At 38.2% G+C, this 20,423-nt stretch overlaps 1 protein-coding gene across 4 annotated transcripts in view; it reads left to right on the top strand.

Annotated features, from left to right (window-relative positions):
• myo16 (myosin XVI) overlaps positions 1-20,423 on the top strand; it is a 208,090-nt gene that overhangs the window by 155,081 nt on the left and 32,586 nt on the right. For all 4 annotated transcript variants that reach the window (XR_015852658.1, XM_088352519.1, XM_088352518.1 and 1 more), the window contains exons 28-30: positions 14,217-14,319; positions 16,962-17,058; positions 19,131-19,401. Coding sequence is in view for 3 of the 4 variants with exons in the window: in XM_088352519.1 (XP_088208645.1) it covers positions 14,217-14,319; positions 16,962-17,058; positions 19,131-19,401 (471 nt within the window). In the remaining variant the exon portion in view is untranslated. The remainder of the gene's footprint in view (positions 1-14,216; positions 14,320-16,961; positions 17,059-19,130; positions 19,402-20,423) is intronic.

The following is a 20,423-nucleotide window of genomic DNA, read 5'->3' as shown; positions in this document are numbered from 1 at the left end:
TGGTTTTTCTTTTCTTTTTTTTTCTCACAAATCTTAACAAAAAGCAGAGAAGATGATTCTTTGACACATTTTTTTCCTGTTTTTCATTTACTTAAAATCGTATTTTTTGGACTATAACCCCAAATTGGCAAGAAAATTGAAAGTGAGCCTTATAACCCGGTGTGCCTAATATACCCTAAAATATACATGCATATAGAATTGGTACATGTGGGTAACTACACAAGGTTTTATAGTACACTTCCTTATTTGTGATCAATGAAAAAATCGCTGAAGTATTGCGGACCATGATTGCAAAAATTGTATGCTACGAGAATCGAACACAGGTCACAGCAGTAAAAGCACCACAACCTAACCACTAGACAATCAGTGATAGTGATAACATACAAAAAGGCACCAGTTGATTGTCTGATATAGCTTACCCTGTTTTTCACTCACATACAATAGAGGCTACCATATTTTCTACAAAACAGACATAAAAACCCCAAATTGGCCAGAAATTTGAAAGTTAGCCTTGCAACCCAGTGTGCCTTATGTACCGCAGAATACTATATATAAGATAACTCTCTGGTACAACTTTTCCTGTTTTTCACTCACAACTGATAAGAAGTACCGTATTATCTGGACCATAGGGCGCATCCGAAACTCCCAAATTGGCCAGAAATTTGAAAGTGACCCTTATATACCGCAGAATACAGTGTATAAGATTGAAAATGCATATAGTATTGATACATGTGCGTAACTACACAAGGCTTTATAGTATACTTCCATATTTGTGCAATGATCAATCAATAGAAAAATCGCTGAAGTATGCAAAACATTGTATGCAATGGGAATCGAACATGGGTCACGGCAGGAAAAGCGCCACAACCTAACCACTACACGACCAGTGATACTGATAGCATACAGACAGGCACCAGCTAACTGTCTGATATAGCTTTCCCTGTTTTTCACTTACCGTATTTTCTCGACTATAAAGCAAACCTAAAACCCCAAAATTTACCAGAAATTTGAAAGTTAGTCTTATAACCCTGCGTGCCTTATATACTGCAGAATAGGGGATATAAGATGACTCTCTGTCACATCCTTTCCTGTTTTTCACTTAAAACAGACAAGAAGTGCCGTATTATCTGGACTATTGGGCGCACCTGAAAATCCCAAATTTGCCATAAATTTGAAAGTGTGCCTTATGTACAGTGCATAAAATTGGAAATGCATACAGTATTGGTACGTGTGCATAGCTACACAATGTTTCATAGTATACTACAGTATTTGTGCAACGATCGATCAATTGAAAAATGGCTGTAGTATCGTTAATCACCATTGCAAAGTATCGTGTGCGACGGGAATAAAACCCAGGTTGAGTGCTGAAATCGTTACCGCCTTACCACTATACACTGAGACGAATAACATATCAAAAGGTATTATGTTTTATCTCGTTAGCACACTATTTTTAAGGTGTCAGAAATGAATGTTCGAGAATGGGAAAACCCAGATTTCCTTCTCACAAATATAAATAAACGCAAAGTCTGACGTATCATCAAATAGAACAGAGTTTCCCAACTTTCTTTTTTCTCCAGTATCTAACATTTCTGGCACTGTGAGTAAAATACTGTGACAATGGCATAAAATCTTGAGCTTTTTTTTGTTAAGTTTTGCCGGCGATGGACCCATGTGGGGGCAAAAGGAATTGGACCCACGGGTTCTCAAAACAAGGATGGTATCCATTAAGTTAGGTTTTGTCAGTTTCCACGCTGCAACCCATTCCCATTGATTACAATATTTTTACGATTTTGGTCAGCGATATTTTTCGACTGATCAGTCATCTCACTAATATCTGCGCTAGCATATAATTGAATTTGTAAAATGTAGTAATACACAAATACGTACTGTAGCGTTTCCTGTAGTTTCAATTCCATGCTCCATTTAATTCCATTGTGCCTTATATATGAAAAATAAATACGAAAGACTATTTGTGGGGATGGGGCTTTACAGTTCAGTGCACCTTTTACTGCAGGAAATATGGCATTCCCCCCTCGGAAATACAGCATTCCCTAGTTCACTTTCTCTCAGTGTATGTTAGTGTTTGGTTTTTCAAAAAAGTCAAGGGATTAACATCGACATTCCTGCCACATTATAAAAGAAGAAGATGATCACATCACCCCACTTACCTAAAACTTTCCACTAGCCAACACTGTAAACAAGACCTCACATATCAGGCTGCTGCTTTTACTGAAGTGATGTCAGACTTTCTATCGAAAGTGAAATGGGGTTTGAAATAGTCAGAATTTGAAAAATACAATCAAATTCAGAGTTGCACTATACAACAATATAAAATTGTTAAGGACTTTAAAAAGATCATGATCTTGATAGTGATGACAATTTAAGACATTTTTAAAGAACCGGCTCTTTTGGCTCAGCTCAAGTAAAAGAGCTACTTCAGCAGCCGGATCCGGCCTGTTGGATGATTGGATCCAGCCCTCCATGTATTTTTGAGTGTGTCAAAAAAGAAGCGAGTATCTGGATCATTTCTAGGAAAAGTTATGCTTTTTTAAAACAAATAAAATCAAAATGCAGTGTTGAGTTTATATAGCGTCGTGAGTTGGTTAAAGTGTAAAACTGCATTCAACTAAATCAGTCAACACATCTAATGCCAAACATGAAATTTTTTTTTCCATTGTTTGTGAAATAATATCTTGTGTTTAGAAGATCCCTTGCTGTTCATGATTATAATATGGAGGGTAGGTTACTAATGTAGGCTGAATGATAAAGCATAATACTGAATGAATAATAAATACCATCCTTGTTTTGAGCACCCGTGGGTCCAGTTCCTGCCGCCCCCACATGGGTCCATCGCCGGCAAAACTTAACAGGAAAAAGCTTAAGACTTTATGCCATTGTCACAGTATTCTGCCACTTGCAGAAGTTTGCTGATGACACTGATATCGTGGGATGTATCAGAAATGGGCAGGAGGAGGAGTACAGGAAATTCATTCAGGACTTTGTCCAATGGAGCGATACTAACCACCTGCACCTGAACACCACCAATACCAGGGAGATGGTGGTGGACCTCAGGAGAACTCACCCGGTCCCTGTAACTATCAAAGGAAAATGTGTAGAATTTGTCCAGACCTATAAATACCTGGGTGTGCAGCTGGACAATAAACTGGACTGGACTGGCAACACAGAAGCTCTATGCAGGAAAGGTCAAAGCCGACCGTACTTCCTCAAAAGGCTGGCGTCCTTCAAAATCTGCAAAAAGCTCCTGAAAATATTCTATGAGACAGTTGTGGCAAGCGCTCTCTTCTGTGCGGCAGCGTGTTGGGGAGGCAGCGCCAAAAAGAAGGATGCCTCTCGTCTTAATAAACTGGTGAGGAAAGCGAGCTCTGTTGTGGGCACAGAGCTGGAAAGCCTGACAACAGTAGCTGAGAGACGGGCACTGTAAAAGCTGTGGTCAATCATGGACAATTCATCACATCCACTACACCGCATCATCTCCAACGGAAGAGCAGCTTCAGCGACAGACTGCTGTCACAGTCTTGTTCTACGGCATTTCTTCCTTATGACATGAGGCTCTTTAACTCCACCCGGGGGACTAAAAGCCCACATTAAACCACACCCCCACATTGCATATTACCGTATTTTTATTAAATTGTGTATTTTATGTAGCATTATCTAAATACTCTCTATTAACACGTTACATTGGGTATTTATGTATTACAGTAATCCCTCGGTTATCGCGGTTAATGGGGACCAAAACCACCCGTGAAAAGTGAAAATCCGCGAAGTAGCGACGCCCCTTCCAAAATACTTAAAAAAAAAAAAAAACATTTGTTGTTGTTTTTGTTTTTGTTTTTTTAATAATTGTATTTTATTATTGAAATAATATATATATTTATTTATTATTTTTTTTAATTATTTTTTTATTTTATTTATTTTTTTAAACCCGCGAAGCTCTGAACCCGTGAAGGTGGAACCATGAAGTAGCAACGGCCATTAAAAAATGCTTTAAAAAATATATATACCGTATTTTCCGCACTATAAGGCGCACCGGGTTATAGGGCGCACCCCGAAAAAATCGTTTTTGGTCCTATTTTTGACATACATAAGACGCACCGGATTATAAGGCGCTACAATGGGAACGTCGACAAAACAGTCAGATAGTTCAGTCCAACTTATTACCCCCTTAACATTCCCAAAGCTTGCAAAGACGCAAATATGTGTCGAGAACACGTGCGGATGCGGTGTCCGTACGATGTCTCTCAAATGCATCGTTCCATCATTCGGAAGATTAAAGTCTTGGGATTCAAGAAATGCCACACATTCCTTAGTTTCTATTTTCTTTTTCGCTCGCAACTTTACCGTGCATATGACAATAAACACTTGGAATTGAGTTTAATTTAAAAATAGACACTCCATTCCATCCATTATCTGCACCGCTTATCACAGAAACATCGAGTTCAGTCTGAAACAAGATACAGGGACAATATAAAACCCGGAGTAGCTCACCGAAGTCGTTGTGTTCATAATAATGTGCAGCCAATGTCCTCTTATATCCCTGAGTGCAGTAAATCCAGGAGAATAAAATATTTACGAATACAGAATAGAAAAAAATGCTTTCTGTGTGCCGTCAGCCACATGCTATATGCATTCATCTTTTTCAGCCAATTGCAGGCTTTGTTTTGCCGTTCAAGCCAATTCCAGCCTGTAAATGATAAAAAGGATCCGCCTCTTGACCTCCGGATAACTTTAGCCAATCGTGATCGATTCAAATGATGATTGACACATTGGTTAGCCAATGAAACGCCGGTAAATAAATCCCAGCATACACCGCGTACTACTTGGCGTTCGGGGGAAAATCTAGTTGTCGGCTGCAAGTTAGTTGGAAAACTTAATGTTGATCCATAAATAAGGCGCACTGTATTATAAGGTGCATGGTCAGCTTTTGAAAAAAATAAAGGCTTTTAGGTGCGCCTTATAGTGCGGAAAATACGGTATATATTTTTTTATTTTATTATTATTAATTTTTAGACCCGCGAAGCTCTGAACCCGCGAACATCGAACCTTGAAGTAGCGATGTCCCACTGTATATTCCTTTTACTTTATTATTTTTTTTTTTTTCAACACAAGGACACTGCTGAAAGTGGGAATTTCCCTACTGAGATGAATAAAGTATCTATCTATCCATCTATCTATCTATCTATCTAAAAGACTATGTTAGATATTTGGATTTCATGTTCTTTTACTGCCTCGAGTCTGGATCTGGACCCAGAGCCAAATTGAGTTTGATATCCCTGCTTTAATCTATATATTACCAATAAAAAATGCAATATTTAACTCGAACTAAATTAATGATTAATCTAAAAAAACAGATTATTCAACAATGTATGTTAGCTTTTATTTTTTCACTAAAAAGGGAAACTATTGTATCTTCATTGCTAACTACACTATTAAGGAAGGTTTAACTATGTACAATTCAACTTTTAATCAATTTAGACTGAAATGACACAGAACCCCTGAGAAAACATATAAACAAATATATATTAAAATGTGTGATTATTACTCAAATTCGGCTCATTTTCCTGCTATGATACATTTATTTTTTAACTTATTTTCTTTGTGCCTTCCTTATTGCACTGTCTCTCCGTTAAGGACAGAAATGCATATTGACCAAACAGATAAAAAGGTGTTTTTGTGTGACTCAGATGTTCCAAAATGAGAACATTGAAACCGTACCCAGTCAGATTTTATGCTGAACTTTTGGACTATGGAAAGCCTTCCAAATGGGATCGATTTAGCTTAAGAATAATAACAATGAAAATCAATTGGCTTTATGAAGGTTTCATTATTCTCGTGGACGAATCAATTTAAGCCGTTTTTTGCAAGTCAGCATAACGGCATCTTTCTGTTCAAATTAGGGGGACAAATTGTCTAAAGCATGTTTCTGTTTCATTTCTCCAGGGTCACACTAAATATCCGCTACACAACGAATTAGTTTTTATTTCTGAGTTCCTTCGTCTTTGTTAAAGGGGCTTTGTGTTGCGAAGCCCTCAAAGTGGCATGAGAATAACAATGCCATATAAATCGAGCAATTTTAATAATGATTACTATTTGTAATTGCAACATCCATTGCAGCCTGGTCATCCTGGAAGTGGGATTAACTCACCTGCTGTCCCTTCTCAAGGTTTCTTAATTTTCCCCATGTTGAGGTTTTTGAGTTTTTCCTTGCCGTCATGTAGGGTTTAGATCAGGGGATGGTGTGATAATAGTCTGTGGTTTGCAATAATATGTGGTCGGTGCAGCCCTTTGAGACTCTTTGTGATTAAGGGCTATCCAGATAAACATGACTTACTTGACTACTAATACATAGTTTTCGGGGGACTATAACATACTGTACATATGCATAAATTATTTAGATTACAGTAATCTCTCAATGCTCTGTGCTTCAGTTATCGCTGGTTAGTGCTTTGCAGATTTTAAATTGAGTTGAATTGTCTTCACTGTCATGTACATCAACGCATCGTACATTGTGTTCTAAACACACAGATTATGCTATCACTGTGGGAGTTTAGGGAAGGCTTTGTGTGTTGGGTGGGCAAGACTGTCTGTGTGCGCAATTATGATAGCCTGTGCCTGTTGCCAGTCAAAAAGCATGGCGGGCGCACAAGGCAAATGGGTCTACCCAAACCAAATGGCGCCAGTTTTATATTGAAAAGAAATTCATCAATTAAATCGGACACGGAGGAAAGTCAGAAAAGCGCGGAGAAATAGTGATCATCAACAGGTGCTCCGTGGATTGTTACCGGGTTCGGAAAGCGACTGAGGCCGTGTCGGGAAAGAAAGAAATAGTGAAGCTGCAGGTCAGGCCTACTTCTACGGCTAGGCAACAAAACAACAGTAAAAAGCAACCCCTGCTGGGACTGTATCTCACCATCACCAGATCCATTACACATGAAATGGCTGACCTGGAGTTACAACTTATGGAGACTTCTACGCTCCGGAGGTTTAATTTTAATTATCATGGGGACCTGGCACATTTTGATGATATCTAATGCTAGAGTGAAGCTAGCCAGCCACATTTTAAATTGCTTTCTTACATTGCCCCTTAATGGCACTGTACTTGTGTATAAGGACAATAAAGACCACTCATTCCAATTCTGTGTTTTGTATATCTATGGTTGGTATTTTTTTTCATTTAGTGAGACGATCATCTCGATGTAAGTTTGACCCTCAAGGGGTTTTTGAAGGTGCAACGCTACTTTGCAAATTTTTACTCTTCGCGAGGGATTCCGGTCCCCATTGACAGCGATAACTGAGAGCGGACTGGACTTTTGTAGTTGGAAAAGGATTACATTTTCTTTTGTGTGGCGTGACTGATTGCTAAAAACAAGGTTATCACACATAACCAATCTCAACTTTATGCTTTATTTTTGTCTGCAGTTTTTCATTGACTCTTTCGTGTGATTTTTATCATAGGGTCATCTATAAGATAGAGTCTACGTCATTTCCACCCCCTTTGGCTTGGCCTTGTTCAAGGGACTCTCCCTACTCTTCTCCCAAAGGACACTATAATTTTTATTTTTCGTCCTACTCCCGATTTAATCCGTTTTTCCATTTGTCTCCCATTTAAGATGAGGTCCTGACCCTTGACCAAGAACTACGATAGAGCAATAAGTCAAGCGTGAACGCAGAGTTTTGCTTTGTTCTTGTTAACACAAACCGAAGCGTCCACATACACACACATGGCGCAGGCCACTTCCCTAAAGTCCTCCAGGCTGTATTAAGGGAATTGGATTAGTGTCCTGGCAACTGGAGATTTATGAGGAAATCTATTTTACCATTGCTTTTATTTGCCTTTTATGATACTCTCTGTTTTGTGGCCCAATGTATTCCCCGACAGTTGCGCGAGGTCAAATACTGTCTCGCGATTCGTGTCACTTGTGTTAATCCAGACCGCCTCTATTGTGCGTCTGCATTTCTTCACGGGCAATTGAGTCGACTCCATCATGTGGTCAGTTGACATGTGGGGTTTGGTTTCAGGCTTCATATGGGTCCTTAAAATACATAAAAAGGCTTGAATTTTAATTTTTTGATTCAAAGATCGAAGAGTACTTGAGTTTTTGCCATGTTTCACAAGCCTTCTTAAAAAGTACGACTGACACTGCTCTCTGGTGACTTTGCTTTGCCATTGCATTTATTCCTGTTATGATTAACAGCAGCTGGCATTTGTTTGAGGGCAGCACGGGGCAAAGTGGTTATTGCTTGTGCGGCACCGTTCTGAGGTTATAAGATCGAACCTCTTGTGTGGAGTTTGCATGTTCTCCCCGTGCTTGCGTGGGTTTCCTCCGGGCACTTCGGTATCCTCCCACATTCCAAAAACATGCATGTTGGGTTGATTGGCCTGTCCAAATTGTCCAAAGGTATTAGTCAAGTCAAGTCATTTTTATTTGTATAGCCCTAAATCACGAAGAGTCTCAAAGGGCTTCACAGATTATTACACTATATTACACAGACTATTTTTCAGCCGACGAGAAATTGTCTGTCCCTGTGTGCCCTGCGACTGGCTGGTAACCAGTTCAGGGTGTCCCCTGACCACTGCCCAAAGACAGCTTAGATGGGCTCCAGCACCCCCGCAACCCTACTGAGGATAAGCGGTGCAGATAATGGATGGATGGATGGATGGTATTAGTTTTTACTGCATTTTCCTATAAAGCGCCACCTTATATGGCGAAACATTTGTCTCAATAATATTTACACACGTTTTGTTCCGGATCTAGGAATACACTTGCGATTTCCTCAAGGTCTACAAATCAAATGTCTGGATGAATGCACACGCAAAATTAAAAATTGCTGATAGATTTGTCAATCTGCAGAAAACATGATTCATACTGGGTTTCTTCTTTTAATTTTACTCTAAAAACTTAATAGTGACTTTCATAGTCCCTAAAAAGTCCTTGAATTTGGCCAAGAATCAGGTGTATGAACCTGGTGTTTAGGTTCAGCTCGTACCTGAAGGAATTACAACAACTCAGCAACAGATGTACTTTAAGAGGCCAAAAACTCTTCAGATCAGTTCCATGGTCCTAGAAACTTTTGGCTGAACTAAAATTTGTGCGACTTTTGGGACACTTTTTTGTCCACCCATGTTGCATAGGAATGTGGAGTGACCTTCTTTGGGTTTTCTTATCCCTATAGACGGGGTCACGAGTTTGCATAGTTCTTTTGTGTTTTATGGGTCTTTTGGGGTGGTGGGCAGCTGAAACAGTATTTCCATACAGGAAGAGGGTGAGCCAGAGTTCAAGCGCACCCGCGTTTGCTCAGGATTGGTAAACCCAATGATTTGCATTCCCGGCCATCTGCTTCTTATCTCGGGCTCTTTTGATGTACCCGTGACATCATCATTGTCTCGACATCGTGATGATAAAATTGGACACAATTCAGCTGACATATGCAAAAAAAATGTTTTGACACTATCAATCAATTAACCAATTAGGAGTTGAACTGCGAGAAATGTTCTTTCCACTTCAGTCTTCATGCTTTTAACTCTTTGGGGTCGCATGCCTTTCCCAAAGGCTGTAAATGTAAAGAGGCTTTGAAGAACATGACCGAGCCAATCCAACACATTTGGAATGAACTTGAACAGAAACTTTGAGTCAGACCACCTCCAAAGATGCAGTCCCACAGGCGCACTCTAAAATCTTGTAAAAAAAAAAAAAAAAGCTGTTATCGGCTAGAATGCAGTGGTGGTGACCGTCTAAAGTAAGCAGAGAGGCTTCCAGACAATGAATAGGTTGGGATATTTTTGAACCGAGAGTGTATTTGGTAAAGATGACTAAAATGTTTCTTCTTAGTTAGGTAACTTTACCCGTGCTTAAGCTGACTAAAGTACCCTATTTTGGGTTAAGTTTGGACAAATCTATCACCTGGGTTACTATGACCCAAGTTCTGGGTTGTTGGTATTTTTTATCTTATTTTTCACTTTTGGGTCTTTATTACGTGTTTATCCTGGAGTGCTAGGTCTGATCTCCTTGTAAACAACGTTTACGACGTAATCAATGACAATAAAGACAATTTATATTATATTTCTAAGTTATAAAAAAACTCCCTTGATTCCTTATTTGGAATAAATGATGATAATAATAATAACAATTATTATTATCTTGAATATGTATTATAATTATTATTATTTGTATGTCTCTTAGTAATACGTTTTTTAATATTGGATGAGTGCAAAGGAGATTTCATGGAATACCAGTTTCTTATTTTGACTCAGTGTTGTCCGTTGTTTTGACTATTTTATCATTTTCGCTATCGGAAAATCGCATTGCTGTTCTTTGAATCCGCACCATTTAGGGCTAATCTGTTTTTGTAGCATCGAAGATTTGATAAAAAGAGTTTTAATGAGGATTATATTATTTTAAATCTAAAACCTCTTCTCCCGGTTCTCCTTGCAAGTTTAAAATGGTTTGATTGTCAGAGACCAGAACCTGATCAGGACCCAAACACGTGACGTTCTCACACAAGCCTTTTATTTTACGGAAAATGGGGAGTCATGCACGTTAGACAGCGGTCTGGCGTGGAAAGACAGGAAGCCAGAGACCGATGAGATCGATTCCAATTGCCCGAGCTGATATCGGACAGATGGGGTCTATACCGCACAAGACGGGACAGACAGACAGGATAGATAATGAGACAGGATATGGAAAAATAAACAGGACAGACAAGAAGGGAACAAAAAAATGGTGAGAATAATAAACAGGACAAAAATAGACAGGAACAAAACTGGAAACCGATATTAAACAGGACAAAAATAAATGGGAACAATACCGGACTGGAAATACCAACAGGAAAACAGGACCGAGTCCGAACCCACGTCTTGCGGGACAGAGGTTCGTTGACGGACTGACAAAGTAAGGGAGAGCGCACTGAGCTTAAAAAGACGGAAAGCCAATCTGTTAATGAGCCACAGTTGGCGCCACACAGGCTGGGCCAATTGGGCGCCATGGCAACCGTGACATTGATGTCTTTTCACCGTTATTTTGTGTGTCTACTAAAGTTCTAACTTTAAACAGTGAGTTTGTTGTTGTTGTTTTTTTTATCATTTATTCTTTATATATTTTGTGGGGTTTGTTTTTGCATATTATCAACTTATTTAAATTGTAAATGCGTAAAATGTTTAATATTGGGGTTAAAAGTGAATCATTTTGTAGATAAAATATTTCAGCCACATAGTGTTGTTTTAGGCCATTTCCTTTAAAACGTATACAGCATTTTTGCTTACTCTCCAGATAAAAGTTGAAACTGAACTCTGATTATTTTTCTACAAAGAAAATCAGGATACGTAGTTTGAAGTGGAAGAAACTTTTAGCTCATCTGATTTATTACCAAAATAATCAAGAGATCAATTTGACATCATCATGATTTGTCGCGGTCCTAATGAATTAGATTGTCTTTAATGTCATTGATACATGTGAAATATTGTATCCAACCACATTAGACATGGCACTCCAGTGTAAAAATGTAATAAACACTTTAAAGAGAAAAAAAATAACGGCTATTAAGATAAAACGCAGAAAAAATATGTTTAGAACATATTGCTTGGAGACTGTCCTTAAGTATAATAATATTGTGTAATGTCTGTGAATGAAAAAGAACAGTGCTTCGAAACAGTATTGCAGTAAATGGAAGTACAATGACATTTAACAGCTCCCGAAACCCCAAAACAAATCACACAGTAATAATATGTATACATGTTTTTTTTTTTTCAGTTTCAGGCAATAACATTTAGCAGCAACAAAAAGAATAATAATAATGATCACACATATGTTTGAAGATATGTTTGAGGTGGTGGCTGGGGTGGGAAGAGTGCTTCATACTGCGGATGGCTCTGCTGCTGTATTGCAAGTCAACAACGTCTTCTAGACTGGGTAGGGGCCAGCCCATGCTCTTCTGGGCTGTGTTGATTACTCCCTGTAGGTCTTTCCTGTCGGCTGCTCTGCTCTCAGCATCCCACACAGTGAAGCAATATTGCCAGATTGATCTAATGTCGATGTATATCACGCAGAAAGCCTGTTTACATTAACGATTCATTCCGATACATTCTGTATTCGATTTATTTACCATATCCATATAAAACCCCACAAATTACATTTACTGGAAAAGAAAGAAACACCATGATCTTATCTGGGTTTTTGTTTAATGAGAACAAAGTCTTAGATTACAGTGAATATTACAAAATCACATCTTTATAGTTCCCCTATAAATTTTTAGTAAGATCTACTCGGGTGTGAAAGGGATTCTGAGTGTAGAAGGTGAGCAACTTTTTATCTTGATGTTGAGCGGATGGACTGGTAATATGTCCTTTGGAAATCCCACTGATTTACTGGTTTGCATTCCTTTGAGCCGTGTGTTTCTTCACACTAATACGCTCCTCTAGTAGTTTTTCAACCTTTTTCGAACCAAGGCACGCATTTTTTTTTTTCATGAAAATACCCTGATGCACCCAGTCAGTGAAAATAATCTAAAATGATTTTCAGGCACCATTTTTATTATATTGCCTAAATTTGTAGCCGTTAATGTTATTCAGGTTATTCAAATTGGCAAATCATGATTCTGTTATTTTGGACTATTTATCAATCTGTTTTTCAAATGTTACTATATTTTCATCTAATTGTAAAGGAAAAATAACAAATAAAACTCAAAATAAACAGTAATGATGTGCCAGTGAGAATACAACCTGTAGATGTTTGATTTGACATACGTTTCAATATTTGGTCCCCTTAATAATTAGGTAATTTCTGAGATAATCTACAAAACACACAAACACAATAGAGCACCTATTTAATCATAGCAAACAAGACTATTTAGAAAAAAACATGTTGTTTTTTCTTACCAAATAAACAACACAGAAAATGATTTCATCATCTTGTTTTTTCCCCAGCTTGAAATAAATTTAATAGTTTAGTTGTTTTTTTTCCCTTACACAATTGTTTTACGGTGTACACAATTTGAAACGATCAAAAGACATATTAGATACAGGGACAACATATAAATTGACATGTAATGATGTTACACGCATTAAATTATTAATGCCAGACAAAAATGTCTTAACCAATCTGACCATTCAGAGCCTCAGTTGCCCCAGGCAACCCCAACAGGAACAGATGCTGTTTTGCTGGTCTGTGCCAGCCCCCCTCACTATGACCTTTGAACCAATTGTTTCCCTCCTGCCGAAGCCTCTTTTTCAACTTGAGCACTTTCTTCTCCCCTGATAAATTCATAGTTCAGTACACACTCAAAATAAGTGGCGAAAACATCAATGGATTTTGAACTTGCAAGGAAAACAGGAAAGGACCAATAAGTCAGACAAGAAATTCTAACCTGTTCTATAAACCCTCACCTCAGCCCTTTATTTTTATTAAATGCAGATCCACTCTAATTAGAGAACAGAAACATGATTGGATGACAGTGTCTATAATATTTCCAATCTCTAGTATCACTCATACCCCATTTTCTTCACCTCTGTATTCTGCCACTAATGTTTTTTGTATTTAAATTTGAACACGTGAATAATTGGACATTATTTGATCTCGTCTAGTAAATCGTTCCAAAGTCTGACTCCACACACAGACACACACATACTTTTCCTGGTGAGTCTCACCAGTGGGATTTTGAATTCACTACAGACCCTTAAGTTATAACGTTCCTCCTTCCGAGTGAATGATTTTTAGATGTTTTCTGGCACAATTTTTGTTGACCTTAGATAGCAGTTGTGAAGTGAAACATTTTACTAAATCGTCCAATTTTAATAGTTTGGACTGCAGGAATAGAATATTAGTATGATCACGATATCCTACCTTGTGTATGGTTCTAATTGCACATTTTTGTAAGTTCACCCCAGCCCCTTTAAAAGAAGTGAAAGTAAAAGAAACATAAAACACATGAGGAGTTGACAATTAAAAAAAAAAGAAAAATAGCGAGAAAGAAGCCCGGCCCGGCCCAGCCAACTATCAACATAATAGTCATGACATAAGTTATTATTTTAGAAAAAAATATCAAAATGGTAACCCTCAGTAACAAAAGGTAGCTCTTGGCATCAAAAAAAGGTTGGTGACCCCTGATGCATAATAGTCAAATAACTAACTGGCATCCAATGAAATCTACTATCCAGGTGTCTAATGTCAAAACAGAATAAATGTATCTTGTCTTTGCATGTTTAGATACAAAGATCTGGTGGTACCAACGCTGGGCGACAAGAAACATTTGTCGGCGGAGGAGAAGTGCCGCCATGTGCTGCAGCAGACCAAGTTGCAGGGATGGCAGGTGTGTGATTTTTTTTTTCTTTCCATCAGGAACAAAAGATTTCACCAAATGACTTAATCCCCTGACCCCAGCCACTCCGTTTGTTGGAGATTCCTCAGAATCTTGGTCAACACGTTCCAGCTGTCCCACCTCATCATCATTCTCCCCTTGTCTCCGACCGCGTACGCACACATTGACGGAGTTCAAAAATCCCCAAAACACCAAACCAGCCCCTCAGAACCGCCCACCCTGCCTGTTCTGTGCTGCCAGACTCCTTTGTGTCTGAGTGGCTGACCCCTGTGGGGTCACATCAGCTGCTGCTGCACTCACACCCCTACACAGCTTTTTGGGCTGTCACCAGTCTTAGGAGTAGTGCGTTACAAAGGAACGCGTTCCTGGGACGCAAACACTTTTCTCTGCAACAATGACGTTTTTTATTACATTTGGTAACGCAATGGTCATTACAACGCTACTCCACTACTTTTAAAAAGCAGAACATGAAGTTATTTTTTTACAGTTCCTTTTTCGCTCACAAAGCAACTTGCAAACCTCAGTCTGCTTCATACAAATAATGAGTAAGGTGGCATGCTTGTGTCTTTCTGCAAAATAGAACTAAATATAGTTACGGTGGCACTGCCTTAAGCACATAGTACAAGATCACGTAAAATCGCCATACTAAATATTCTGATATTCTTCCTACGGTATATACTTACATCCAAGCCGTATTTCACAGTTCATGGATCCCTTAACCGCCTGCATCGTCAAGGCACCACTGAGGACGCAACTCTGGACAGCTTTATCCACTTCTGAAAGTTCTTGGTTTGTTTTGGGGTCTTGGCAACTAATCTATTCCTTAAAGTTGTAGCCCTAGTTTTTCTGTCTTAACATCCTACTGCTGCCTTGGGCTGTGCCCTGGAAAATGGTCTTAGCCATTCGTGATGATCTTGGGACATAACCATATCACTGAAGTTTTCGGCTGTGCACAGTTGACAGCAGTTGGTCCAATGCCTCCTCTGAGGGTGCTGTGCACTTTTTTTTTTTTTTTACCACAAGGCGTATTCAGCAGATTCCTCGAAGTTTTATGTAGCATTGCATCTCTTCAGCCTGGATTTTCCTTTCCAGCCTTGCTGTGAGAGTCGCTGGCGTAGGGGAAGATGGAAGAAACCAGCGCGTGCATGAATCTTATCTTTGATTTCACTGCTACCTCAAGATTGTTTTGAAAGTGCCAAGTGTAGCTGTAGTTTGAGCTATCCTGGCTATGATTTCTGATATGACACCTCCAAGATATTTAAATTCAGTGACAGGTTCAAGCTTTTGGTGGTTGATGGTGATGATTGTGGTACTATTTACAACAATGAAATAAAACGCTTAAATCAGGCTGGCAGTTTATATACTCACCACTAGTAGCAAATTATGGACAGCACGTGAGGAGTGGCTTGTAGAAGAAAAACAGAATCAGTGGGGCAGACGTGAGCATTTTTTACAAGTCAAGTCAAGTCATTTTGTATAGCCCTTAATCACAAAGAGTCTCAAAGGGCTTCACAGGTTATTACACAGACTATTTTTTCAGACTATAGTTACACCATCCCCTGATCTGGAACCAACATGAGGGCAAGGAACAACTCAAAAAACCTCAACATGAGGAAAATGAAGAAACCTTGAGAAGGGACTGCACATGTGGTATCCCCCTTCCAGGATTACCAGACAGCAAAGAATGTTGCAATCACAAATAATACAAAGATATTGTCCACGAAAAGTATAGGTTATCATATGTTATAGAGTAGAAGTGAGTTTTAAGCTTAGATTTAAACATTTCCACTGAGGTTGCAGAACGGATCTCAGGGGGAAGAGTATTCCACAGCACCGGTGCCCGGATGGAGAACGCTCTCAAACCAGCCGAACACTTTTTGGCTCTTGGGATCACCAGAAGACCGGCGCTCTCAGAATGAAGGCTTCTGACCGGAACGTAGGGGAAAATCAGATCTGAAAGATATGAGGGAGCAAGTCCATGTATGATTTTGTATAATACTAAGAGAACCTTGAAATCACATCTTAGGCTAACAGGCAGCCAATGCAGGTTAGCCAAAAATTACAGAGTGCTAAATTTAGTTGTTTTCATTAGTCAAATTATTTTTGCAAACTGCCATTATCAGGAGAAAAAAGAAAACATATTGGACATTAAACAGAAATAAAGAAGGAAATATTCCATTGGTTTGAAGACAATAGACAAAATTGATATGGAGTGTCTTGGCTGTGCAAATTCCCAAGATTAGACAAGCCAAGAAATACTGTATTAATGGTTTACCGCTTCCACAGGTTGGTGTGCACATGTTCTTCTATTTCTTTAATTATGTGGCTCTTTTTAAGCAGTTTAGGGCTTCAGCTTCAATGTGACCATATACGGTAATATCTAACTAGATCAGAGTAACACGCTTTTTTGGGGTATCAGTAATCTGGGGTAATGCAATTACTTTTTAAATAAAGTGACTAGAAACTGTAACCAAATACCTATGTTCAGTAAAGCGCCCAACACTGTCGCTTACTCCCTTTCAACGGATGTTCGCCTCACGAACACCCATGCAGCAATTGACTACCGCGTCTACACTCTGTCATACACCCCGTCGGCTCACATGTTGCCTGTTTGTGTTTTGGTGTGTATTTAGATGGGTAGCAGTAAAGTGTTTCTCAAATACTGGCAGGCAGACCAGCTCAACGACCGCTGCTACCAGTTGCGTAAAAAGATCATCACCTGCCAGAAAGGTAAAAAACAAAACAGACATTGACGTAGTTTTATGATTTTATTTTTGGGGGGATGGGTAATAAATATCCGTGACGACTATCAAGCGGGATGTACTTGATTTACGTCATGCTCTTGGTGACTGCACTCAGATACGTGCAGTGTGAAAAGTTATTTTCCTAACTTTTTTTCATTTCTTTAATATATTGAATGTGGAATGAGTTTTTTAGCCTCACTGTCGTGGCTCTCAAGTAATGTGGCTGCTACAAATACGTAATTAATCCATCTATTATCCGCGTCGATTAACCAATACATTTGATCGTCTCTAGATATTTCACCTCAATCCTGGTATTCAGTGAAGTGAAGTCGAGGGAGGCAGGTATTAAATGCAAATTTTTGTTTAACATTAAATTTCATCCTCATTTAACTTCTCAATTTCGGGATTTTATTTTGCAAATTTGCAGAATTTTTACAATATCTAAAATTATTTGATGTATAGTATTATATATTAACACAATTAATATGTAACATATTACAGTTCTGTGTCGAAAGAGTCAGTGGGGCAATTCTCTTGCCTCATGACAGAGGGCGATAGTGAGACAAAGCATTATGATTTGGCGCCTACCTCAGCCCCAAATCAAACAAAATAAGCAGTGCATTGACTTAATTTATAAGTAAGGATAGTTTTATCAATTTCTTTCTTCCTCTGACAATATAATGTTGAATAAGATGTAACTTGATTTATTCGTAAATCTGTGCCTCATCAGACACAAACCTCACTGTACACCATCGGCTGTATCCTACACAGAACCAGACATTATAAAAAGTTAAATTTTACTTTTAGGCATATAATCTTTACGAAATTGAATTGAATTTTATTTATTTTCCAATGTAAAAACTCATTGCTGGCTCTCATTAAATCGGTCAATTTTATGTTAGGGTTTTTTTTTCAGTTTGCTTTTAACAATTCAAATTGGTCAAATTGGTAAACATCTGTAGTTTTTGTTGTTGATATATATTATTATCAATTTTGGAGCAAAATACATATTAAATATGGGGTGTCCTTAAAAAAAAATCCAATTTTAAATATGTTCTCGATTAAGTATGTTTTAATAATGCCTACCTGATTTCAAAAAGTACTTATACACTTATTTAATTTTATTTTACTTTTAAGAAAGCTGTTTGGGGCGGAACACATAAGAAAGTATGATTTGAACTTGGGGGACTGCTGGGGACTGAGATCATCCCTGCAGTTTTTTTCTTTCTTTCTATGTTTTCTATGTGCAGCATCAAAATGGGGTGAGTAAGAAAAGGCCTGCTCCAAGTTTAGTTCAAACGCCAATTCAAACCCCCAAAAAAATGAAAAAAGAAGAGTGTATTCGAGTTGTATAAGAAATGCACGTACTAGCACGGGCATCATGAATGAGCTGACTAAAGCTGCAACGATGACACAAGCTAGGAGACAGCGAGTTCCAAATTCTGTACAGCTACTTCAAGGAATATTTTTGTTAATACTTTTGCCAAATTTATGTCTCTTAGAGAAAGTTACTTCAACAATTGATGACAAGAAGTATTTGGCGAATACTTTGACAATCTATTGGATCTTGATATTTTTGCGTTATACTTCTACTTAAGACATCATTATTTCAATTGTTCAACTGTATTTTGGCTTTTCTCAACCCAGGTATCGTACACCTTTTTCATGGCCAGATACAAGCACTTTTAAAGGGCATTTAAGCCAATTTTTCGCCAGTACACTTGAGAGAAGAAATCCCGTGTTAATCATGTATTTTGAAAATCCATAAATATATTTGCCATTTGCATATGCGATCTTAAGCATGCGCAACCTATGGGGGGTGACCTGTGAAGCCCTTTGAGACTCTTTGTGATTAAGGGCTATACAAAATGACGCCTTATAGGACATTACCATACAAACTAACGCCAGCTGCCGTTAATAATGATGGAAGAAATGCAATTGCGAAGCAAAACCACTGTAGACATTTTGAGAAACATGGCAACAATTTCAAACATTTACAAGCACTTTTCAATTCTTGAAAATATATTGGATAAAACAAAGTGTCACCTTTTCTTCCAGTGGTCCGTGGCTGGCTGATTCGTAGTCGTGCTCGACGTCGGCTAGCATCTCGGCATAAGGAAGAAGGCAGTGTGCAACGCTTCCTGCAGGGGGCGGAGAACATGGGGCTTCGCACCTACGACCGATTGGTCATACAGAACGCGTCCGATATCGCACGGGAAAGCGATCGTCTGCGCTGCCATGGCAACGGCAACCTCATCGGCAGAACAAGCCCGCCGCTCGGAGAGAGGCCCGACCCGGTCGGCAAGGAGGAGGAGCAGCCAGTTAAAAGGTAATATGCATATGTAATTATTTGTTTTTCTTTTTTTTTCTCATATTACTATTGTCTTTATTAAATCAATTACTACTGTTATTACTTATATAACTTACATATTGTTACTAAACCTTTCTTTCTGCTACGGGTACACATAAGCCTTAAAAAGGCTGAGCAAAAAACTTATTCTCCATAGTTTGTAATTCGTTTGTTGTTTTTTAGCACTTGCTTCCGGGTGTCATTTACAATACAGCCATTAATATGTAATTATCATATAATACACAAAAAAATGTTATCTGATATTTTTGCCATATCGCCCACTCCATTGTGATTATTATCTTCAGTATTTAATCAACCAGCATTTTTTTTTTACACCTTCATTTTTAAGTTCATGAATACAGTGTTAATAAAAAATACAAAATATTTTAGAATAAAAAGTCTACATTTATTTTGTTAATCATTTAAAAATCCATATTAACAGTTACAGTATATTAAAGCTTCTACCTTTATTTTTACTACTAATGGTTACACATGGTAAATCCCCACTGAACAAAATGGATTTTTACACCGTTAGCAGAAAGTTTCTCTAATTTAACGGATGTTTTTTCTATTTTTTAGGGATTTTAACTTGCTTCTTGAGTAAAATGAGAAAATGTCATTATTTGAACAAGAAAATTATTTCATGTTGTAGGTGCAAGACAATTTGCTGTCATTTTTTATTATTTTCTACCATGTTTAGAAAATAGTTGTAACAATTTTAACACATTTTTTGTGCATGACCGCTTTTACAGTATATCCATTATCTTTAAATACCAATTAGAATTTGGGGTTAAAAGCCCCAGTTCCGAAAACAAAGGCTGTTTTGGTTCACACAAGCTTTTAGATAAAGTATCTAAGCCCAAAAAGCTTTTCTGAAGGTTAATTGAGGCCATATTTACAAAAATATACGCTAGCACCAGGTGCACCTGCACAATCGGGAACTTCTGTCAATATGTATGCAATGTACGAGATACTAATGTATTGTTTGGAACCAAAATCTT

Source organism: Urocampus carinirostris, chromosome 14 (assembly GCF_059441175.1).
Source record: "Urocampus carinirostris isolate Australia breed hairy pipefish chromosome 14, RoL_Ucar_1.0, whole genome shotgun sequence".
Lineage (NCBI taxonomy): Eukaryota > Metazoa > Chordata > Actinopteri > Syngnathiformes > Syngnathidae > Urocampus > Urocampus carinirostris.
The sequence above is the reverse complement of the archived record's forward strand: the minus strand, read 5'-3'. Positions and strand labels throughout refer to the sequence as shown.